Genomic DNA, 22,197 nt, shown 5'->3' with positions numbered 1-22,197 from the left:
GTGACTAGGTATGAATATACGTTAACTCTGTAGGTATTGGTTTTACACATCTGATGAAGCAGCATATGTAGCTACAAAAGCACTTATGTCATTCTGGAATAAATAGTTCTTTGTTTTATGAAAGTAGCCTGGTTTCATCTCTGTACACTTTTTTGCCTTTGAATAAATTGTCTGTGTTATAATATTAAAAACAAAATAGTAAACTGCTAATATTGCAATAGGAAATGGATGGCAAACCGACAACAGGTTCAAAGTTACAAGACACTCAGTACTGTAGCACCCCACCCCCTTAAAGTACAGCACAGTATCAGCAATCTCTCTACATGGTGGGAGACTATAACCCCCAGTCATCTCCATCAAAAGCAAGTATGCTAGCTGTTGTGCTACTAACACTGCTTTCAAACTCTCTAGCACAAATGGTGATGACCATTTGCTAAACAAAGCAGTTGCATATTGAAAACAGACTTGGCATGAGCAGCAGTAAGTACACTTCTCTTCACTTGAAGCTCATAATTCCTTGAAAATGCATTGAAGCTCACAGTTCCTTGAAAATATACTGAAACTGACAGTCTGGTAGTTGACGTAGAGGATTCAGGCTCTTGTCTAGTTAGGGCATTAGACACACACACACACACACACACACACACACACACACACACACACACACACACACACACACACACACACACCTGCTCGCACGCAGATGGCATTCTTAAAGATGAATGCCCTTAAGGAAGACTTGTAATTGTTTTTTAATTTTAAATTGAAAAGTAAATATTGTGACAGCCCCCCAGTCCAGCAGGCTCCTAGGCAACTGCATAGGTTGCCTAGTGCTGGATCCAGCTCTGGCCCCATCCCTCCTTATATGCTGATATCCTTAGGATGACCGGGTGGCAATGAGGCACAGTCAGTGGAATATATCCACCTAGACCCTGTACACCTCCCTGACCTACCCACTTAGTTTGTGTGGCTGCAGTTTCAAATCCTGGTCTCCACTAGGCCTTGAGAAGTGGACCATCCCTTGCTAGCATGTCCCCTTTGCCCCCAGGAGGAGGTGACTAGGTGAAAAATCTTCATTCTTTCCCTTTCATGTCAGCTTCAGCAAGTGCCTGTGTTGATAATCAAGTACAGTTCACCTGGGTCATAGTCAGGAGTTTATCCTACTGTGCCAACTGAGCTGGCCAAGGACTATGGGATATGAAGAACTGAAGTGGTTAACTATGTCGATGGGAAATTGGCATGACAGCATGATACAGAGCAGGGAGGAGGTGGGTTTAAGAGAGAGGTGAAAGAGGGTAACTAAATTCTTTTGTGCAGGATTGTAAAAGAGGCCTCACAATATTCAAAAGTCCTGAAGATAAGTGAGTAGTAGAGCATTTGCACTCTATGGTTAATGTCTCCTTCTGTAACTAGACAACACCTAATGTACATAAGTAGTTATTAGGTCTGACATCCATGGAGTTCCAAGATCAGAAAAGAGTCCTTACAGCAAGTTGGACCAAACTGGGAGAGAAGAAAAGGAAAGGCATGGATGTTTTAGCATGTTTACTAGGCAGCAGGAAGGACAAAGTAGGCACGACCAAGTTTTATATTTCTGAATAAGAGCGGAGAGAAACAAGCGTATCATACAAATGCCTTCCATTTATAAATTGGACTCTCACAGCATGGACCTAGAAAGTATATTATCTGGATTATGTGCCGATCGGGAGGATATCGGAGTGTTTGGGATTAATACCTCACCAGGCAGTAATCAAAGTAATATGGAACAACATATATCATCTGACTGTGAAATGTCCTTCCATTCTCTTACCAAAGGACTCAAAACTTTGAGATTTAATATATGGCAACTGAAATTATTCAGAGCATATTCTAATAGGAATATTGCCCCAAGGGGCTTGAAAATAAGGCTCCAACCATTGGTAGGAAGACCGGATGATAAGTTGAATTATGATTGGAAGGAAGCTTTACAAACAGGGTCCATGTTATTTGTGAATGTCCTTTTACAATATTATGAGAGAATGGTAGATGTGAATATTCAGGAGGTTAAAACATTGTGTTGTGACTGCAAAAAATTTGAGTTCTTACCCAAATTTCAGGATAACATTAAGAAGCTATCCAGAGAATTGACAAACCACGAAAAAATTATCAAAGAAAGGAAAATTAAAAAATTCCATAGAGATTATTCTGACTATCAGAGGGGACGACCCTTTGAGCTTAATCGCTCAGTCAGATTTGCGGATGTTGGTCAGGGGCCCACCTCTGGTCGCCCTAGGAAGAGACCTAGATCCATTCTGAAAAATAGGGATGGGTTCAACAATACCACATCAGGAGAGGATTCCTCTCTCACAGATCATGATAGCTCAGAGGAGAGGGGATCACCATATAAAAAGAAAACGAACAAAAATATCCCTTTAGAAATGGTTCCAAACACAGAGAAGGTAGGAAACACAAGAAAAGATCCATTAGAACATTCCCTGGAGGGCTTAATCCAGAACTTTCTAACATAAGTAAAGATGAACCATTAAACCAAAATGTTTTAAACTTATCCAATGTACATCTGTCGGGTGATCAATATACTCTTTTGAATAAAGGGCTTAATTTTATACCTGGCTTTTTTTCTAATGAATACCATATAGTTACAGATGTTACTAATTTTTGTCGTAGTCTCAACCTCAAGTTATTTTTTGCAGATGATACATTTCAAAGATCAACTGATTTCAGATTTGGCAAATCTGAGTTCCAGCCCCCCATGAACAAGCATGTGTCAATTTTTATGCAGTCAGTATTCAGGGATTTACACTTTCAGAATTATGGACATACTATGCTGAAACACAATTTATCACCACAGGAGAGCACAGCCCTTCAACAATTACGAAACAACCTAAATATAGTGGTATTACCAGCAGATAAGGGCGGTGCTGTGGTTGTACAAAACATGAGTGATTATCTTCAAGAGGGTCTATCCCAACTATCGGACACAACATGTTATATGAATATGGCCATAGACCCAACCCTGAACTTCAAGCATGAAATTGGCTCTTTTTTGTATTTAGCATGTGAAGAGGGCATCATCAGCAAAAAATGTGTTACACAACTTTTGGTCAAGGAGCCCCGTAAGCAGATTATGTACTTACTACCCAAGATTCATAAATCAATAACTAAACCTCCGGGAAGACCCATAGTTTCTGGCATTGGATCTTTAACTGAACCCTTGTCTGCCTTCTTAACACAATATCTAAAACCTCTTTTGGGTTTGGTCAGGGCAAGGCTACGGGACACTACACAGTTTCTGAAAATCATTGAGGATATACAATTGGAGCCGGGTTGGTTAATGTGCTCACTGGATGTCAAAGCCTTGTACACCAGTATACCACATTGGGCTGGGTTACAAACCCTACAATATTGGTTGGAAAAGGCAGGTTTATACTCACCAGGATTTAATACATTATTAATATGCATGTCAGAACATGTACTCAATAAAAATGTGTTTTATTTTCAAGGTCAATGTTATTGGCAATTACAGGGTACGGCTATGGGAGCATCTTTTGCTCCCATTTATGCCGACCTTTTTATGGCATTTTTTGAGGAGTGCATGATTTATGACATATCTCATAATATATACCTGGTTGAAATGGACATCTGGCGCAGGTACCTGGATGATTGTTGGATGGTATGGCGTGCGGATGTGGGTTATTTGCATGAATTTGTGGAGTATCTCAATGGCAACATCTGGGGAATTGAATTTTCTATCACTTATGATATGCAGAGTATTAACTTTTTGGATGTAACAATCTCCAGGAATCATGATCACACTCTGGCCACTAAAGTGTTCCGCAAATACCCCCAATACAATACTTTATTGCATGCATCTAGCATGCACCCACGTCATACTATCAGAAACATCCCGGTGTCACAATTTATGCGCATGAAACGCCTGAGTTCCACCCAATCTGATTATGACATTGCTAGCCTAGATTTAAGTCGGAGATTTGCCAGTAGGGGATATAACTTTTCGGATATTAATAGTGCATGGACACGATCTGCACAGATGAAAAGGAACAGATTATTGGATTATAACATCCCTTCTGGTAACTCCGGAACAACAACCATCAGATTTATCACTACATATGGTAGGAACTACTATGTTATTAGGGACATTGTCAACAGACATTGGAATATACTACTAGCCAATGAACAACTTAGATCTGTTTTAGGTGAGGAATGTCAATTCTCATATAGAAAGGGCAAAACATTGGGTTCCCATCTTTCTCATTACAAACATATTGGTAGTGGTGGAGCAATCCACAAACAACTTAGAATATTGGGACATGAATTATTGGGCACACACCCATGTGGCCACTGTGGATCTTGTAAACAGATCACTAAGTCTCTGCAATTTTCGAGTCGTAACACCAGCAAGGTCTTTGATTGTAAAATCTTTGGAAACTGTAGTAGTGATTGGGTTGTGTACCTGGCATCATGCCATTGTGGGGCATTTTATGTGGGACAGACTTCCAGACCACTCAGGTCACGAATAAATGAACACCGTAGTGACATCAAAAATAAGAGGGAGACTAATGCATTATATCGGCATGTACTAAAACATGCACAAGCACAGTTTATGTTCATGATTATTGACCGTATTGTGGGTGATCGTAGTCACCCACAAGGGTGGCATGGTATTCTCAATCATAAAGAAAAGTACTGGATAATCACTTTGGGTGCTCTCTTTTCACCTGGTCTTAATGACCACCTTTAACATTTGCCAAGGTTGAGACTACATGGACTTTTGGTAACACCCATCACTCAGACATACAATGGAACATCATTTTGGTACCATCTTTTCCATCTGGTCATTATGATTCCATTCCATAAGAAGCACAAGCGGAGGGATGTACTGATTTTTCACTAAATCCTACATATACAGTCTTTTTGAAGATTCTTTTTGAATATTTTATTATTTTTCTTATATATATATATATATATATATATATATATATATACATATATAGGTGTGTCTACATATACATGTGAGTAGATGCATATATAAAGGGAAGTTGCCGGACAGAATTTTGTATTATGTTTGCTATGAAATATGTACCTTCATAGGTTTGTTTTATTCTTACATTCATCATTATTATGAATTTGGAGGTGCATATTATATTAAGTATAAATATAACTTTCATGGCTCATAATCTGTTATGACATTGGTTATTGATGGCCTTTGGCACTTTAGTCTTTGGGCACTATGTTCCTCTTTTTTAACCTTGTTTTCATATTATGAGTTGGCTTCCACACAATATATTATACATAATTCATGAGGTCTTTCAACACATCCATATGCCTATTGGTTAATGTTTTGTATAAATTTGCATTTTTCATTTTGATAATTTTGATTGTTTGTTCCACACTGAAGAAGGCACTAAGTTGCCGAAACCGGTCTGTTTTTTGTAATAAAAGGTCTGATTATTTACTATCTGGTATTTGGCTGCACATTTGACTGCTAACATTGCTGGCCAATTTTGTTTCTTCATTGAAAATTTACCCATGGTTGGTGTGACTAAATAGTCAACCGTGGGTAAATCTCCAATATACCACAGCACAGAGTCGGTTATTGCTAGTACACAATGACATTATTTAAGAAAAAAATACTTACTTTTCTTAAATAATGTCTTTGTATAATACCCTTGTGGTGCCCTTCCATGTTTTTCTGGTGTCTTGGGGCTTTTCTGATGTACTGCGCATGCATATGGGACTTGCGCTCCTACACTTACGTAGTACATCAGTGCTGTGCGCAGGTAGCAATGGAGGAAGGAAGGTTTTTGTTGCTTTTTTTTTTTTTATTATTATTAATTTAAAAGAAACTGGGAGACTAATGATGATATCAGATCCCAACAGTAGTCACCACATGGAGAAGTCGAGTAAGTATAAAATCTTTTATTGAGCCATAAAAACACACAAGCGCTTTCACGTAGATAAACTACGCTTCTTCAGGTGTAAATATCAATAAAAGTTAGCCTTCTTTTATGTAAAACTTTTGGCGCGCAAGCCAAAACACAAAACAATCATTAATTAATGATGTAATTAGCCACAGCTATTCTTAAAGTGGCGATAGGGGTTTTAAACAGAACAACTGATCTGTTAATAAAAAGCACAAATCCATAAAGACTGAAAACACATTTTAAATTTAATAATGCTCCGAATATTTATAATATTGCATCAAGTTAGATCTATACAAGAAATGCTGGAAACACATGTTAATATTGAAAGTCGAAGTCCCGGTATGAAAATGTACTAACATAAGAATGTAACCGGCTTTCTAAAAGGTTAAATAAATCTCAACTGGTATAATAGTTTAAGTTCTATAACGCCAACCAACTAGACATCCGCTTCGATGTTGATAATAAAACAGATGAAGCATGTCAAAAGTTGGCTCAACATTAAACTCAAACATGCATTTAGTGTATGCAAAATAATGTCCGAGTCTCAGTATCAACTAATCAGTGGTTTAAAATATAAAGCTTGCCGCTTTAAAACATGAGTAATCCAAATCTATGTAATTGAAACACAGATCAACAGCTGGTGAGCTGTAGAGAGTGTTGAAAAAACAATTCAAGAAACCAAGGAGACAAGAAACAAAAAAATGTCTCCCAAGTTCAAGAAAATATAACCATGATGTCCGAGTTTATTCAAAATTAAATCATAGAATGCCGATGTTCTTAATGAAAGACTCTTCGACATAAATCCAGATGAGCATGCTCTATATACATAAACTTAGAATGCATAAAATGGTTAGTAAACTTGCAACCAGTATATATGGATATAATTTTTAAAAACATATAACAAATCAAGCAGTATAAAACATCTTTTAAAATGAGATGCCTATACTTATTTATCTAGCACCATATATTAATAAAATAAACATAGCATGTTAGCAATAGATCATCGCATATCAATGAAACAATATAGCAGTATGCATATATAAACCAATCACAATTATTTGATGTAAATCAAAAAACTGTCTCTAGTTGTAATAATACCTGCTTTAAAAATCAATTGCTTTATAAACTAAGTAGAAATCGTGACGTTCATAACATTTTTGAAAAATGCGTGTTACGTAGCTGTTCTATAAAATGCCTAAATTCAACAACGTATATGTATAGATGTTTAATACGCATCTTAAGTCAGACTTTAAGCACAAGATACCTGTAGCGTTTGTTAAGCTCATAACTCAAAATCTAAAGACAGCAATAGTTTAATATGTCCGGACAAGATAATGTTCGTGCATCGGACCATGTTCAGCTCGAACTATATTAACATCAACAGCTAAAAACGGCCAAGAGTAATATGTAGTTCATATAACAAGTGTCAAGATAAAAATAAAAAATGAGAAACCCATGGATCAATATAACGGTTAGATGCCATATCATTTACATTCCAGCTATTTTTAGAGAAGTGGAAGTGACAAAAAAACACAAAAAGAATTCTTCTAAAAATCATTATTTTCACACATTATAATAAATTTCATGGAACCCTCTAATGGCAATGATAACATAAAAGTGGAAGCATTGCCTTTAAAAATCTTTGAAAAATGAAGTATATATATATATATATCTATGAATTGTTGAATAAAATATTGCCAATATTTATATATAAAAATATTGATAAACAAAATAAATATAAAGTAAATATAAATATACAAATATACTGAAAAACACATACAAGAAATAAACTGCAAGGACATATATTAATCCAATATATACATATATTTATATACATATAAGTTAATGTAAACATATTCATATTAATTATGATCAAATATTTCAATAAATTTATCAAAAAATGGCTTGAAAATGTAAAACCTACCATTATATTAATGTTTTTTCCTGTTGTTCAAAATGGGCTTAACCGATACAGATTGATTAATCCCTAGATATATGTGAGCTTTCAAAGTCAAAATCCACTTTAATTCTCTAATAGCTAGCTGGTTATTATCATCTCCTTCTCTAGGGTTTAGAGATACTTTCTCTAAAACTTTGAAGCTAAACGTATGAGTGTTGTGTTCAATAATATGTTTAGCTAGGGCATTGCATTCGTGTCCCTTTCTAATATCATAACAGTGATTGTAAATCCTATCACGAAGCCGCCTTTTGGTTAGCCCTACATAAAATACATCACAGTGGTCACATGTGGCTAGGTAGACCAAGTTGCTAGTATTACAATCACTGAAAAATCTAGGAATGAAGGTGAAAAGGCCTTCTGGATGTAAAAAACTGATATGTCTGGATATATAAGGGCACATAGAGCAACGACCACAAGGAAAAGTACCATATTTATCACACTCTTCTTTTCTATATTGTGTGGTCCTTTCTGAGCAAAGAAGTTCTTTTAGATTATGGGATGTTCTATAACTAAACCTGGGGTATTCACCCACTATGGTTTTAGTAAAGGGATCTGTTATTAGAACATTCCAATTTCTAGATATAATTTTATTTAAACTGAAAATATCACTAGTGAATCTAGTGACATAACTCAATCTATCCATAAATCTCTTATTGGTCTTAAAATATTGCTTGAAATCAGTCCTATATTCAGCAACATCTGTGCCATAATTATCAAGTAACTTATTAGAAACTTCATATTTACATTCTGTAATCAACTTAGTGGGATAACCCCTTTCTCTAAATAAAGTTTCAAGTGTATTGAGTTCTGTTTCCAAAGTATTGCTGTATCTACATATCTTAAATATTCTGTGCATTTGACTAGATATTATTCCTTTAAAGGTAAATCTGGGATGCATGCTTTCAAAGCGAAGCAATGTGTTTCTCCAAGTAGGTTTCCTGTGTAACGATGTGACGATCTTATTGCCTTTAAACTCTAACTGCAAATCCAAGAAATGTACCAGATTATAAGATGTTTCCACTGTAAATCTCAAAAAGGAGGATGTAGTTTCTAGTTCACTAATGAACTTTGTACATTCGGTCTCAGTACCTTCCCAAACAAAGAAGACGTCATCCACAAACCTCTTATAGACCTTGATTCTCTTGAAATCTGCATGTTTAAATAAATGTTCCTGTTCCCAGTTGTAAACCACAAGATTGGCATAACGATTTGCGCAGGGGGTGCCCATGGCAACCCCCCATCTCTGCAAATAGAGTTGTTTCTGGTATAAGAAAACATTATTGTTAAGTATCAGTTCTAAAAGACAATTAATTAAGATTTGTCTGTTGTTACTATAGTCAGATAAAATGACTAATACCTCATTAATAGCTTGAAGCCCCAAATCATTCGGAATACAAGTAAAGAGGTTTTTAACATCCATAGTGACTAGTAACATTGGTGTCTCCTTTTTTTCAAACTCTAGATCTTTCAAAGAGTCTATAAGTTGGTAAGAGTCTCTAAGGATGTTAGGGATGCTATCTACCAAAGGTCTAAGGAGGCTCTCTACAAAGGAAGAAATAGTGTAAGGTACCCAGTTTTCACTAGAGACTATAGGTCTCATCGGTATAGGTGTAATGCCTTTGTGAATCTTGGGTAGACCTTTGATTATGGGAGTTGTGGGGAATTCTATGAGGAAGTATTCATAGAGCTCACAACTAATCTGACCCCCCATCAGGAGGTCATAGAGATCTGAGTGTACTGTTTTAATGATCTTCTTATGGACTGTTGGAGTAATCTTTTCATATACAGTGTCATCAGATAAAAGATTATTCATAGTGATATCATAATCTGAAAAATTCATAATGACTACAGCTCCCCCTTTATCGGCTGGCTTAATGATGATGTCTGTGTTATTCATTAAAGCATGCAGGGCCTTTATCCATTGGTATAGTCTTGGATTTACAACAGGCACACTGGATGGGCTGACCAATCAGTGTGCTCCTTTTTGAACATTACTGGTCAGTCATTATATAATATGAACTTTAAAATACATGGCAACCGTTTTCTACCATCTCCAGAAACATTTTATGTAGGTAAGGTGTTGTACTTCATTGAAAAATTATCTTGAAAAACTCAATATTTGATGCCCTTGATATGTTGTACCTGTTGTCATGGATACCTGTTTTCCCCTGTGACAGCCATCATACCTCACTATCAAAGTGTTTGCAGTGTATACTGTGTATGCAGTTAATATGCTTTTACAATGACCCCTTTGCATCCTGTGGTACTTACTGAAGGACACATTCTGGAATCTGCACATGCTCCATCGGGATGATCTGCTCCAGCTCTTCCAAGCTATGTACATACTGAATTTTGTTCATAAACTTCACACTAGAAAGAACAAAAGAAAAGTAAAGTCATAGTGAAAAACAAATGCAGGCCATGTAGCTGCTTTTATATTAAACAGATGTGATTTCCAAGCTTTACAATTTCTACTTCCTGTTTGAAGCACTCCATTTTTACTTTGCTCTTTATGTTTTTGTGTGTATAGAAATATCTATCTATCTAGCTATATATGTGTTTGTGTGTGTGTATACATGCATATATGTGTGTGTGTGTGTGTGTGTATATATATATATATATATATATATATATATATATATATATATATATATATATATATATATATATATATACACACACACACACACACACACACACACATATATATATATATATATATATATATATATATATATATATATGTCTATGGGTCTATATTACTTGATCGAAATTTAAATTTCACAATCTCGAACAAGAAATATAGAAACCCACTTAAGTGAAAGTGCATTTTCGCAAAAGCCAATTCAAAACAAACTAAACACTATTTTGCAGGGGGGCAAGCCCCATGTGGGGGCTGTGCCCCCATACCCCCACTTAAATATACTAACTCCGAGGTCGCACTACAGTGGGGAAAAGGATATATTTCCTTATCCCTACTGTAGTGTGCTTAGGTGAATCGGCTTTTGCGAAAGTGCACTGTCGATGTAGTGCACTTTCGCTTAAGTGGGTTCAATCTTCTGTTTGTCGAAAAGGCGTGTTTTCGACAAACAGAAGTAAACCCATATATATATATATATATATATATATATATATGTGTGTGTGTGTGTGTGTGTGTATGTGAACACATCATTTTATATATATATATATATATATATATATATATATATATATATATATATGGGTCTACTTTATTTATGCGAAAGCTTAAAACAGCAAATGCATATGCATCGAACTGAGAAACCATTCAAACACAATACAAATGGAACTACACAACAAACATGACATGTAACAGCAGTAGGCAGGGGGGCTTCCGATGGTTCTCACTTTCGATGCATATGGTTCGATGCATATGCATTCGCTGTTTTAAGCTTTTGCATAAATAAAGTAGACCCATATATATATATATATATATATATATATATATACATACACATACATACACACACATAGACATATGTGTGTGTCAGTGCTGCAGACATATACACCATTTGCTCTGACAAAATCTGACTGCTAGCACTCTATGCTGCTGTGTAGCAGTTTAACTCAGCATAAAACTAGATGGAAGATATTTGTCATCAGCCCATTTATCAAAAATCTCATAATTACAAAAGTACTATTCATCAAAAAGAGAAAGAACCAGTGCAGAGATTTGTGCCCCCTCACACTTCTGATACTCCCAGTAGCTATAAGTAACCATGCATTAGATTAATACATGTAAGAGAAATCTGAATAGTTTGCACATTACTTGGATGACAAAGTGAAAGACTTGCTCTTGAAATAACAGGACTGTTAAGTATTTTTGACCACTTGAATGCAGTACTTCATTAATCCAAATTGCTGCCTTATGCTGATAAAACTGAATTGACTTAGTGTATTCAAGCTTTAAAATGCAGAAACATAGGTGTTCCAATTTATAAATACTAAAGACCACTTAACAAACTCCCAAAAGGACAGTAAAAACAAAATAATAACAAAAAAAGGTAAAAAAACTCTCAAAACAATTTAAAACTTTAATTAATTCAGATAAAAACACACAATAAGTGCTTTCGTTATTCACATGGAACTTCATCAGACCAATTTATATTTCATTAGTTCTTTGAAAGCTGAATGTATAATAAAATATAGCTTCCCCCTTCTACCCAGTACAGTTTTGTTGCTCTTTTGACTAGAGTGATGAGATTTTTAGTTTATTAAATTAGATATGCTATGTAACCATTAAACTACACCCTTGCCAGTAGAAAACTCTCTGTAAGCTGGGCAGCATATACAGTGATCCTTTTTTAAGAATGATAGCATACACATAAAAGAAACCAGTGGGCTTAGAACCTTATCTTCCATGGTGTTAACACCATGTGAGAGGCTACTATTGTACTGTTTTCTTTGCAGGTAGAAGCATGATGTCCACCGTGGTGAGATTCCCAGAAATCTTCTATGACTCCATTCAGAAGGTACTTTATATGTTGTGTCTAACAACAGGCTTTTGACTCAGTAAACCATGCCTGACTCAAAGATTCATCAATACAAATTTATCATTCTGTTCCTAACATCATGATTAAAAGACATCCTGCTAAAATGTGCTGTATAACAGCATTGTAGGCCATCTCCAGCTGTAGCAAAGAACCCTTGGCATTTAGCCATTTATTTTCTCTTTCACATTTAAGGCTCTCCATCTAGAAGTGCAATAATACAAAGATTGTCCCATAACATACAACAAGTCTCCTTATTCTGATCTTGAGAAATAAAATCAGCATAAAATGAAACTTGCCTCTTCCAGTTCTATCCCACATGAAAACAGAGATCAGTGGTTGAGATCCCTCATCAAATCCTCTAAAGCTAGCTATGAAAACAGAATTGCAGCAGATAGTAAAGACAACCACAAGGCCTTCTATAGTTATGCAAAGAATCTCCATGGCAATACCCAGATTTGCTCTGAGCTACTGCACAATGGTACCTACTATACTGAGCCAACAGATATTCCAGATATACTGGCAGACAGATTCATTGCTAACTTTACCCCCCCCCAAAGGACCAATCACAATACCAGTAGATTGCTAGGCACCCAGTATTACTGCTGTACAGGTTAAAACAGCACTGTCTAAAGCCAGGTATACAGCTTCTATGGGACCTGACAGTATACCTAGCTGTGTTCTACATGAACTATAGAGTGAACTGGTACCTCACCTGTGTGCCCTGTTCAAGCACAGCCTCACCTCAGGCTTTGTCCCTACCAAATGGCGCACTGCTACAGTCATCCCTCTCCACAAAGAAGTGACTACAGACCCCGGGAACTATCGCCCCATTATCCTGACGAGTCTGATAAGCAAAGCTATGGAACGCATCATCATGGACCTAATAAACAAGGATATAGGGAATCTCCAAACTCTGGATCCTACACAGTTTGGTTTTGTGAAGGGTAGATCATGCCTGCTCAACTTGGTCGACTTCTTTGAGTCAGTCACCAGAGTTGTGGATGAAAGCAAGGTGGTTCATACAGCCTACCTTGATCTGGTCAAGGCCTTTGATACCATTCCCCACTCAGGAATCATAGAAAAACTTACTAAGCTAGGCATCAACCCCTATATCACTAGGTGGGTTGCAAACTGGCTTACAGATAGAACCCACAGTGTAAAAGTAGTTGACTCCAAGTCAGACTGCCGACCAGTCACGAGTGGAGTCCCACAGGGTTTGGTTCTGGGTCCTCTCCTGTTTGGTATTTACTTCTCTGAAGTCCAGGCCAACTCGAAGGGACTCTGGGTGACAAACTTTGCAGATGATTGCAAGTTGGGAGCTATTATTAACTCCCCAAGTGATGTTGACATCCTGCAGAAAGGCCTCAATGAGACCAATGACTGGTGTCAGAACCATGGCCTTAAGCTCAATGCCAAAAATTGTGTCTTCATCTCCTTTGGGAAAAACCCAGTTCCCTTGAATTACCACATTGATGGTAGTCCACTGAACACAGAAAGTGTTATAAGAGATTTGGGAACACAGGTTGACCGCAACCTCTCTTTTGACCACCACGTTGCCACTGTGGTCAGAAAGTCCTTCTGTGTGGCACATCTCATTACAAAGGGTTTTGCATCCAGGACGAAAGAGGTCATTGTCAACCTCTACTCTTCCCTCATTAGGCCAGTCATCGAGTACAATGCCCCGTTTGGCATGTGCCTCACTAGACACCTGCAACAACTGGAAAGGCTGCAAAAGTACCTCACAAAGAGGAACCTAGGCCTCAAACACTTGTCCTATATGGACAGACTCAAAAAACTCCAACTATTCTCTGTCTCATATCGCCTACTTAGAGGCGATCTCTGCTTGACTTACAAAGCTATGTCTGACCCAGCTCTGTTAGAAATGCTACATCTAAAGAAATCCCAATCGCTCCGCACCACATGCTCCAGAGACCTCAACCTCATTACCACAATCAACAGAACATGCTGGACAGGCAGGTTCATAACCCAGAGACTGCCCATGCTATGGAATAGACTTCCCATACATGTCAAGCAGAGCACCTCACTGCCTCTCTTCAAGAGAAATCTTGATGAGTGGATGGGAAATAGCAAATTCACGCCAGAGATCACTCCAGTGGCTCTTCTCGACAAAGGCACTAGGAACTAAGGTTGGATGGCACAATGCCAGGGTAATCCTATGGGCTAGGCTTGTAAAGACTCCAGGACCATTAGCCTAGTACACACCTATGACCCTATAAACCTATGAACCTATGAAACAATAATGCCTGATGGTCTAAACCAATAGTCATTCATCAACAGAAACCATCTATACACTAAATCTTCAAGGCCAAACAAAAATGTATTTCTATACTCAGTGCCTTTTTTCTCTGAATATGTTTGCTAGGGTTTAGGTCTTCTTTTGTGACAGTCTGCCCCTCTAGACCCCCTCTACTCCTGGCATGGCTTGTGCTTAGTGCCTCTTAAAAGGTACTTTGTATTTGTTCTCTCAAGCTGGGATTGCCAAGTCCTGGTAGGTAGGAGGGTATAAGGTTTGCCCCCATTACTCACAAAGGGAAGTTTGTATTGTATAATTGCAGACCTGGCCCCTTGCATGATGGCATCTTTTCTGGCCTGGGTGGAATTAGAAGTAGATCGACCCAATCTGTGAGCGGTCATGACTCCAGGCCATCCCACACCCCTAACCTAGCAATGTCTTTGCATGCTGCCCTACAGTAGGGCTTTGAGAGACCCAGTCTTTCTGCACATAGTCCCTCCCTTCCAAGGACAGGTACGCCCAAGGACAGGTATACCCATCCTCCTCCACCAGCTCAGTTAGATGCTACAATGCCTAATTGAACTCTGGTTGCCTGGGCGTAGTCTGATTTTATCCTGCTATGCCAACAGGAAGGCATATTTGTAGCCAGTACCTCCTGAAAATATTATCGCCACATCACCAATCAGTAAGAATCCCCCACAACCGATCAAATCCAAAAGAAACTGCACATCCTTCCTCATTTCCATTGACCAAAGGAGAAGAGAGAGGACAGTTAAAGTGTCGCTCACGCAGTGCATAACCTCCTGACTGAACATACAGCCTTCTGTCTCAGAAAGCACTCAAAAAGAAGTACTATCCACTGTGCCATATAGATTCAACACCCTAAAAAGAAGACCCCCCCCAACCTGCAATCAATTAGTAACAGACAATCATCTATTCCAACCCCCTATTCACAACCACAACAGTATTAATAACACAAATAAGTGCATCAGGACGTGGATCAAAACTAAATGAAAAAGAGAATAATACCTACCTTCAGCTTGTACTAACTAATCCTGCTCACGACCTGAGATAATACCTACCTTCAGCTTGTACTAACTAATCCTGCTCCCGACCTGAGATAATATCTACCTTCAGCTTGTACTAACTAATCCTGCTCCTGACCTGAGATAATACCTACCTTCAGCTTGTACTAACTAATCCTGCTCCCGACCTGAGATAATACCTACCTTCAGCTTGTACTAACTAATCCTGCTCCCGACCTGAGATAATACCTACCTTCAGCTTGTACTAACTAATCCTGCTCCCGACCTGAGATAATACCTACCTTCAGCTTGTACTAACTAATCCTGCTCCCGACCTGAGATAATACCTACCTTCAGCTTGTACTAGCTAATCCTGCTCCCGACCTGAGATAATACCTACCTTCAGCTTGTACTAACTAATCCTGCTCCCGACCTGAGATAATACCTACCTTCAGCTTGTACTAACTAATCCTGCTCCCGACCTGAGATAATACCTACCTTCAACTTGTAATAACTAATCCTGCTCCCGACCTTAGATAATACCTACCTTCAGCTTGTACTAACTAATCCTGCTCCCGACCTGAGATAATACCTACCTTCAGCTTGTACTAACTAATCCTGCTCCCGACCTGAGATAATACCTACCTTCAGCTTGTACTAACTAATCCTGCTCCCGACCTGAGATAATACCTACCTTCAGCTTGTACTAACTAATCCTGCTCCCGACCTGAGATAATACCTACCTTCAGCTTGTTATAACTAATCCTGCTCCCGACCTTAGATAATACCTACCTTCAGCTTGTAATAACTAATCTTGCTCCCGACCTGAGAAAAATGGAACTCCTGCACATATTGTCACATCCTTCAACCATCAACCGATCAACAACAAACAACCATATTTGTTTTCCCTTTAAATTTTTAACATACCATTTAGGAAACTTGCATTTCTACTTCCGCTTTTACCTTCCATCACCTATCAAAGAAGCACCTTTACTTAATGTAAAAACCTTCTCAGAAACATCCCCAACACATACTATAAAATCAGTTTTCACTTTAACCAGCAAGACTGAAATGGAATTAGGGTGCTGTTTTAGTAGAGCAACCCTGAGAGTTGAGACTACAACTTGTGTCTGCTGCCCCTGGGCTAGTCATCAGCTGCACACACCACATTCACTCCTTTAGGGATCTCTTCCTTCTCATATTAACTTTTAACAGGAAAGCTCATACAGAAATTAGCTGTTACCCTACACCAAATACAGGGAGACTTAGATTTCTAAGAAAAATAAACTTGTTTCCAACAGAAAGTACAATATCTGGCTGAACAGTCTGCTGCAAAATGCTGTTCACATGACAAATATAACATTTTGTAGATTGAACCCTTATAACAAACTACACCCTCCAGTCTGAGTACACTATCTAAATCATGCAAGCAACTGCAAACATAATGTACTTTAGCCGGTAAATATTCAAAATCAAGGAAAATACCTGATTCAGTCAATATTTCAGTCTTGACAAATGCTTACATTATATTCCAGAGTTAACAGTTAAAGCCTGAAAAGTGTCTCCAGCAGCTAACAGCATGAAACGAATCCAGCTTGCATACTTAGTCCTAGTCCACAACACTCTAAAAAGGAAATATTATAAACAGAATTTGCGGAACATGAATGAGTGCTCTTATCTGCTATCCTTAAAGCCTAGTGGTAAAATGATACATTTTTAGAAGAGTACCCCAAAAACCAAACCCCATTCATGTGCTCCTGAAGTACAGCAGAAGAAAGGCTTGCCAGTACCAGCAACAGCTTCAGCAAATGCTGGTTTTAAAACTGCAGCAGCAGCTGATTCGCAGGCATTCTACATTCTACAGACAGCGTTAAGCACTGTGTGCAATACAAATAGTCTCTGCTGAAACAGTACATGGCCAGGGAGGCCCTTCTCAGAACCATGAAATGTAAAATGTTGTTACAAGTCAAGCAATATATCACTTTAGTCCAAATGCAGTCAGAAACTCAAGCTTGTGAATCAGCAATATCCATCAGCCATTTCAAAGTCTCAGACTCCAAACAACTTTAACTCAGAAGACGTTCCTCATCTTCCAGCTTTACACTATTAGGACTTTCATTTACATAGGCATAAACTTCAGAAAAATGGAGCGGGGACCTACTTCCCCTGGCTGAGTAGAATCCACCAATAGCAAGTCCCCCTCTACCCACCATATACCTCCTGCTAACTATATATACTAACTCTGAGATCATAAAATATTGAGGAAAGGGCATATTCCCCAACCCCAAGAATTGTGTAATCTTGTACACCTGTAGACCATCTGTTTAGCTGACCAAATGTGGTTAATTAGACAGATATCAACCAGTAAGAATTTAGACCAAATGCAGGCAACCCATATATGTGCGTGCATGTATGTATATACAGATATATATATATATATATATATATATATATATATATATATATATATATATATACACACACACACACACACACATACATGTATAAAACATACATACATATATATATATATATATATGTATAGTTGTATTCTGTAAGATCGAACATATGTAATGCTGAACTGAAAACATTGGCAGAAAATGTTTGAACATACAGAATACCAAAGACAATAAATATTGAACTAAAAAAAATATAGAGAAAGGAAAACTATTTCCTCTCTTGATATGAACACTAATACACCCCCCCCATAACACTAGCCTCAAACACATCTGAATAGTGGCAGAGTTATAGGTTCATAGGTAGGTACTAGGCTATTGGCCCAAGGGCCTAAGCAGGCCTAGTCAACAAGGTTTCCTGGCTTACGTCACCACCCAAGAAAGTTAATTTCCTGTTCCCCTGTCAAGCAGAGCAACAGAAGTGATCCCCGGGGTGTATTTCCTATTTCCCATCCACTCATCAAGATTTTTCTTGAAGAGTGCTAATGAGGAACTTTGCTTGACATAGATGGGTAGCTTGTTCCAGAGTATAGGAAGTCTCTGGGACAGGAATCTATCTCTCCAGCATGTCCTGTTTATTGTGGTTATTGTAGCTAGGAGGAATTGGGATTTCTTTAGGTGTAGCATGTCCAAAAGCTCTGGGTTTAACATAGCTTTATATGTTAGGCAGAGATCTCCACAGAGTAAGCGATATGCTATAGAGTAAAGCTGGAGTTTTTTGAGACGGTCAGTGTAGGGAATCTGTTTGAGGCCAGTAATCCTCTTTGTGAGGTACTTCTGTGGCCTTTCCAGCTGCTGCAGATGTCTTGTGAGGTACATTCTAAAAGGGGCGTTGTACTCTATAATGGGTCTAATGAGTGTTGAGTAGAGGGGAACAATGACCTTTTTTTCCATGGATGAGAACTTTTTGTGATGAGGTGTGCCACATAGAAGGATTTCCTGACTACTGTGGCAATGTGATTATCAAAGGAGAGACTACTGTCCACCTGGGTCCCAAGATCTCTTATCACACATTCAGCATTAAGTAGACTGCCATTTATGTGGTAGTTCATGGGTACAGAGTTTTTACCAAAGGGGATGACAATGCACTTTTTGGCATTGAGCTTGAGGCCATGCCTCTGACACCAGGCATCTGTCTCAGTGAGGGCCTTCTGTAGGATGTCCACATCATTTGGGGACTCGACTATGGCTCTTACTTTGCAGTCATCTGCAAACTTCATTAGCCAGAGGTCTTCTGTGTTAGCCTGTACTTAAGAGAAGTAGATACCAAACAGGAGAGGTCCTAGGATTGAACCCTGTGATGCTCCACTTGTCACTGGTTTGAAGCCAGATTTGGAGTCTGCAACTTTTACAGTGTGGGTTCTGTCAATGAGCCAGTTGGCAACCCATCTTGTGACGTAGGGATTTATACCTAGTTTAGTGAGTTTAGCTACAATTCCAGAATGGGCAATGGTGTCAAAAGCCTTTGCAAGGTCAAGATAGGCTGTGTGACCCACCTTATCCTCGTCTACGGCTTTGGTGACTGCCTTAAAGAAGTCGATCAGGTTCAGAAGGCATGATCTGCCTTTCACATATCAGAACTGGGTGGGGTCCAGAGTATGGAGGTTACCAATGTCTTTGTTTATGAGTTCCATGATGATACGTTCCATGGCCTTGCAGACCAGGCTCGTCAGGCTAATAGGGCAATAATTCCCAGGATCAGTGGTAGCTTCCCCTTTGTGGAGTGGGATAACTGTTGCTGTGCACCATTCAGTGGGCACAAAGCCTGATGTGAGACTATGATTGAACATGGTGCTTAGGTAGGGAGCCAGTTTGTTCTGAAGTTCATGTAAAATGCAGCCTGGGATGTTGTCCAGTCCCATGGATGCTGTGTTTTTGGTTTTAGAGAGTGCAGCTTTTACCTGCATAGATGTGATTACAGGGACTCTGCATTCTTCCTGTATAGATATGGGCCCTTTAGGGGGTGAGAGGGGGGTAAAATTAGCACTGAACCTATCTGCCAGGATGTTGGCAATATCAGTTGGTTCTGTAATTTTCATGCCATTGTGCTGTAACTCAGAGCAGATCTGGGTGTTGCCATTGAGATTCTTGATATAGCTATATAATGCTTTGTGGTTGCCCTTAGAATCAGGGGTGATTTTGTTTTTGTAGCTAGCTTTGGAGGATCTTATAAGGGATCTCAGCTTCTTACTGAGGCTGACCAGGGAGCTCCTCCACTCATGGGATTTTACTCTCTTTTGCAACAGTTTTTTCCTTCTGTTGTAGAGTTTGTTTATGACAGGGGACCACCAGATTGACTTCATTTTTTTGGAGCAGAGCGTCTTGGTTCTGTTTGGGATAGCACAATCCATGCACTTGTGTAAGTGCTTATAGAGTGCATTTGTGTAGGATTCAGCAGTCGTAACTGCATTGTCCATCTGCATGGGTGTCATGAAGTTTGCCACTTCTGTCTTAAGAAGCATAAAGTTGGCTTTGGAGAAATTTTTTACAGCGGTTTCCTTAATGGTGGGTGGGGGCGGGATGCGGATATCTAGGGTGATTAGCTTATGGTCAGATCTGACCAATGAGTAGTTGTCTTTAGGTGTGGAAAACCAGTCACTCATGTTGGTAATGACTAGGTCTAGGATATTGTTGCTCCTGGTGGAGGTGTGGATAAGTTGATCCAGGGCATTAGAATTTATGAATTCCAGAAAGCGTTGAGTGAAGGATTTGGTACACGAGTAGTTCTCCCAGTTAATGGTGGGGTAGTTGAAATCGCCCATTATTAGGGTGTTTGGTTGAACCCTAATACTTTCCAGTATATCAAGAAAAGAGAAGTGGGAATCCTGGGGCATGGTGGGGAATCAGTAGCAAGCTACAATTTGGATTGCAGTTTTGCCCAGAGTTAGTTGCACTTGGATAACCTCAGATGCATTATGCTGCGCAACTAGCCTGGTGGTGTGGATATCCTTAATGAATATGGACACACCTCTGCCTTTTGTATTCTGGTCCAGGTTAGATAGCTGAAAAGTATGGTATGAGTTATAGCCTGGTAATGCAGAGGTGCTCTCTAGAGCCTTGAACCAGGTCTCAGTCACTGCACAGATATTGATGTTCTCCATTTTAAGGAGTCTCAAGTGAGTTTTTATTATTTTATTAATGTAAGGTGCAGTGTTAGGGTTGGGGGAAGGGGAAGGGGAAGTGTTGCGGTAAGGGTTAACACCCATTAATAAGGATAGCAGGGGGGCTGTTTGCTGTCTGAATACTGTTGTAATACAAACCTTCAGTTTCTGTTATTATGGTTTATGAGAACAGCTTATTAAATGTCAGAATGTAAGCTCTGCCTGGTTAGAATAGCATGCCACAACTAGAAGTGAGTGATGACTGCATACCTGATGAAAGGTCTGGAGATGGCCAATACTGTACGAATGAACCAAGAAGGATGTACGATGATTAGAGCCTTCAGATTCTTCCGCAGCCTGTGAGGAAAACAACACAGCAAAGATTACTGAGGCCATGCACATCTCCCATATAAAATTCAAGCTTCCCACGAAAGAGAAGACCAAACCACTGCACACACACACACACACAAATTGTATATGATCTGTCATCAGGAAACAAAGCCATTTTACTAAGCATTGCAAAAAAATTGTATCTTATTTTATTTATTTTTATTTTACATTTGTTAACCGGGCTAGCCCAACTGGATATATTTCCATTTTCAGCAGAGGCCCGGGGAGCAAAGCTCCAAAAGTAACATAAAAAAAATTCACATTACAATTATGAAAGAAAATTATGTTAAAAATAACAGAGTATTTGCTAGTTAAGTCTTCAAATATCTTGAAGTAATGTGTTTCCTAATCTTGTCTTAAAGCACTCAGCAATACAAATAGGAATTCTGGCAAGCTCTTATTTCAAGAGTGCCTGTACAGAATGGATGTCTGTGTTTTGTAGTACACATTTTTTTTGAAAAAGCAGGAATGCCCTGTAGTCCACAATAAACTTAAACTAATATTAAATCTGTACTGAAGGGACAGAGAATTAAATGACAAGTTTTGTGCTGAATATTT

General features: G+C 38.6%; 1 protein-coding gene across 2 annotated transcripts in view; it reads right to left on the bottom strand.

Moving 5' to 3' along the window:
• The window catches only part of ATCAY (ATCAY kinesin light chain interacting caytaxin), a 644,371-nt gene that overhangs the window by 58,924 nt on the left and 563,250 nt on the right, over positions 1-22,197 (bottom strand). For both annotated transcript variants that reach the window (XM_044054019.1, XM_044054020.1), the window contains 2 exons: positions 21,520-21,606; positions 10,174-10,272 (listed from right to left, as the gene is read on the bottom strand). In XM_044054019.1, the coding sequence (XP_043909954.1) occupies positions 10,174-10,272; positions 21,520-21,606 (186 nt within the window). The remainder of the gene's footprint in view (positions 1-10,173; positions 10,273-21,519; positions 21,607-22,197) is intronic.

This window comes from Protopterus annectens, chromosome 13.part0 (genome assembly GCF_019279795.1).
Source record: "Protopterus annectens isolate FY-2018-M chromosome 13.part0, PAN1.0, whole genome shotgun sequence".
Taxonomy (NCBI): domain Eukaryota; kingdom Metazoa; phylum Chordata; order Ceratodontiformes; family Protopteridae; genus Protopterus; species Protopterus annectens.
The sequence above is the reverse complement of the archived record's forward strand: the minus strand, read 5'-3'. Positions and strand labels throughout refer to the sequence as shown.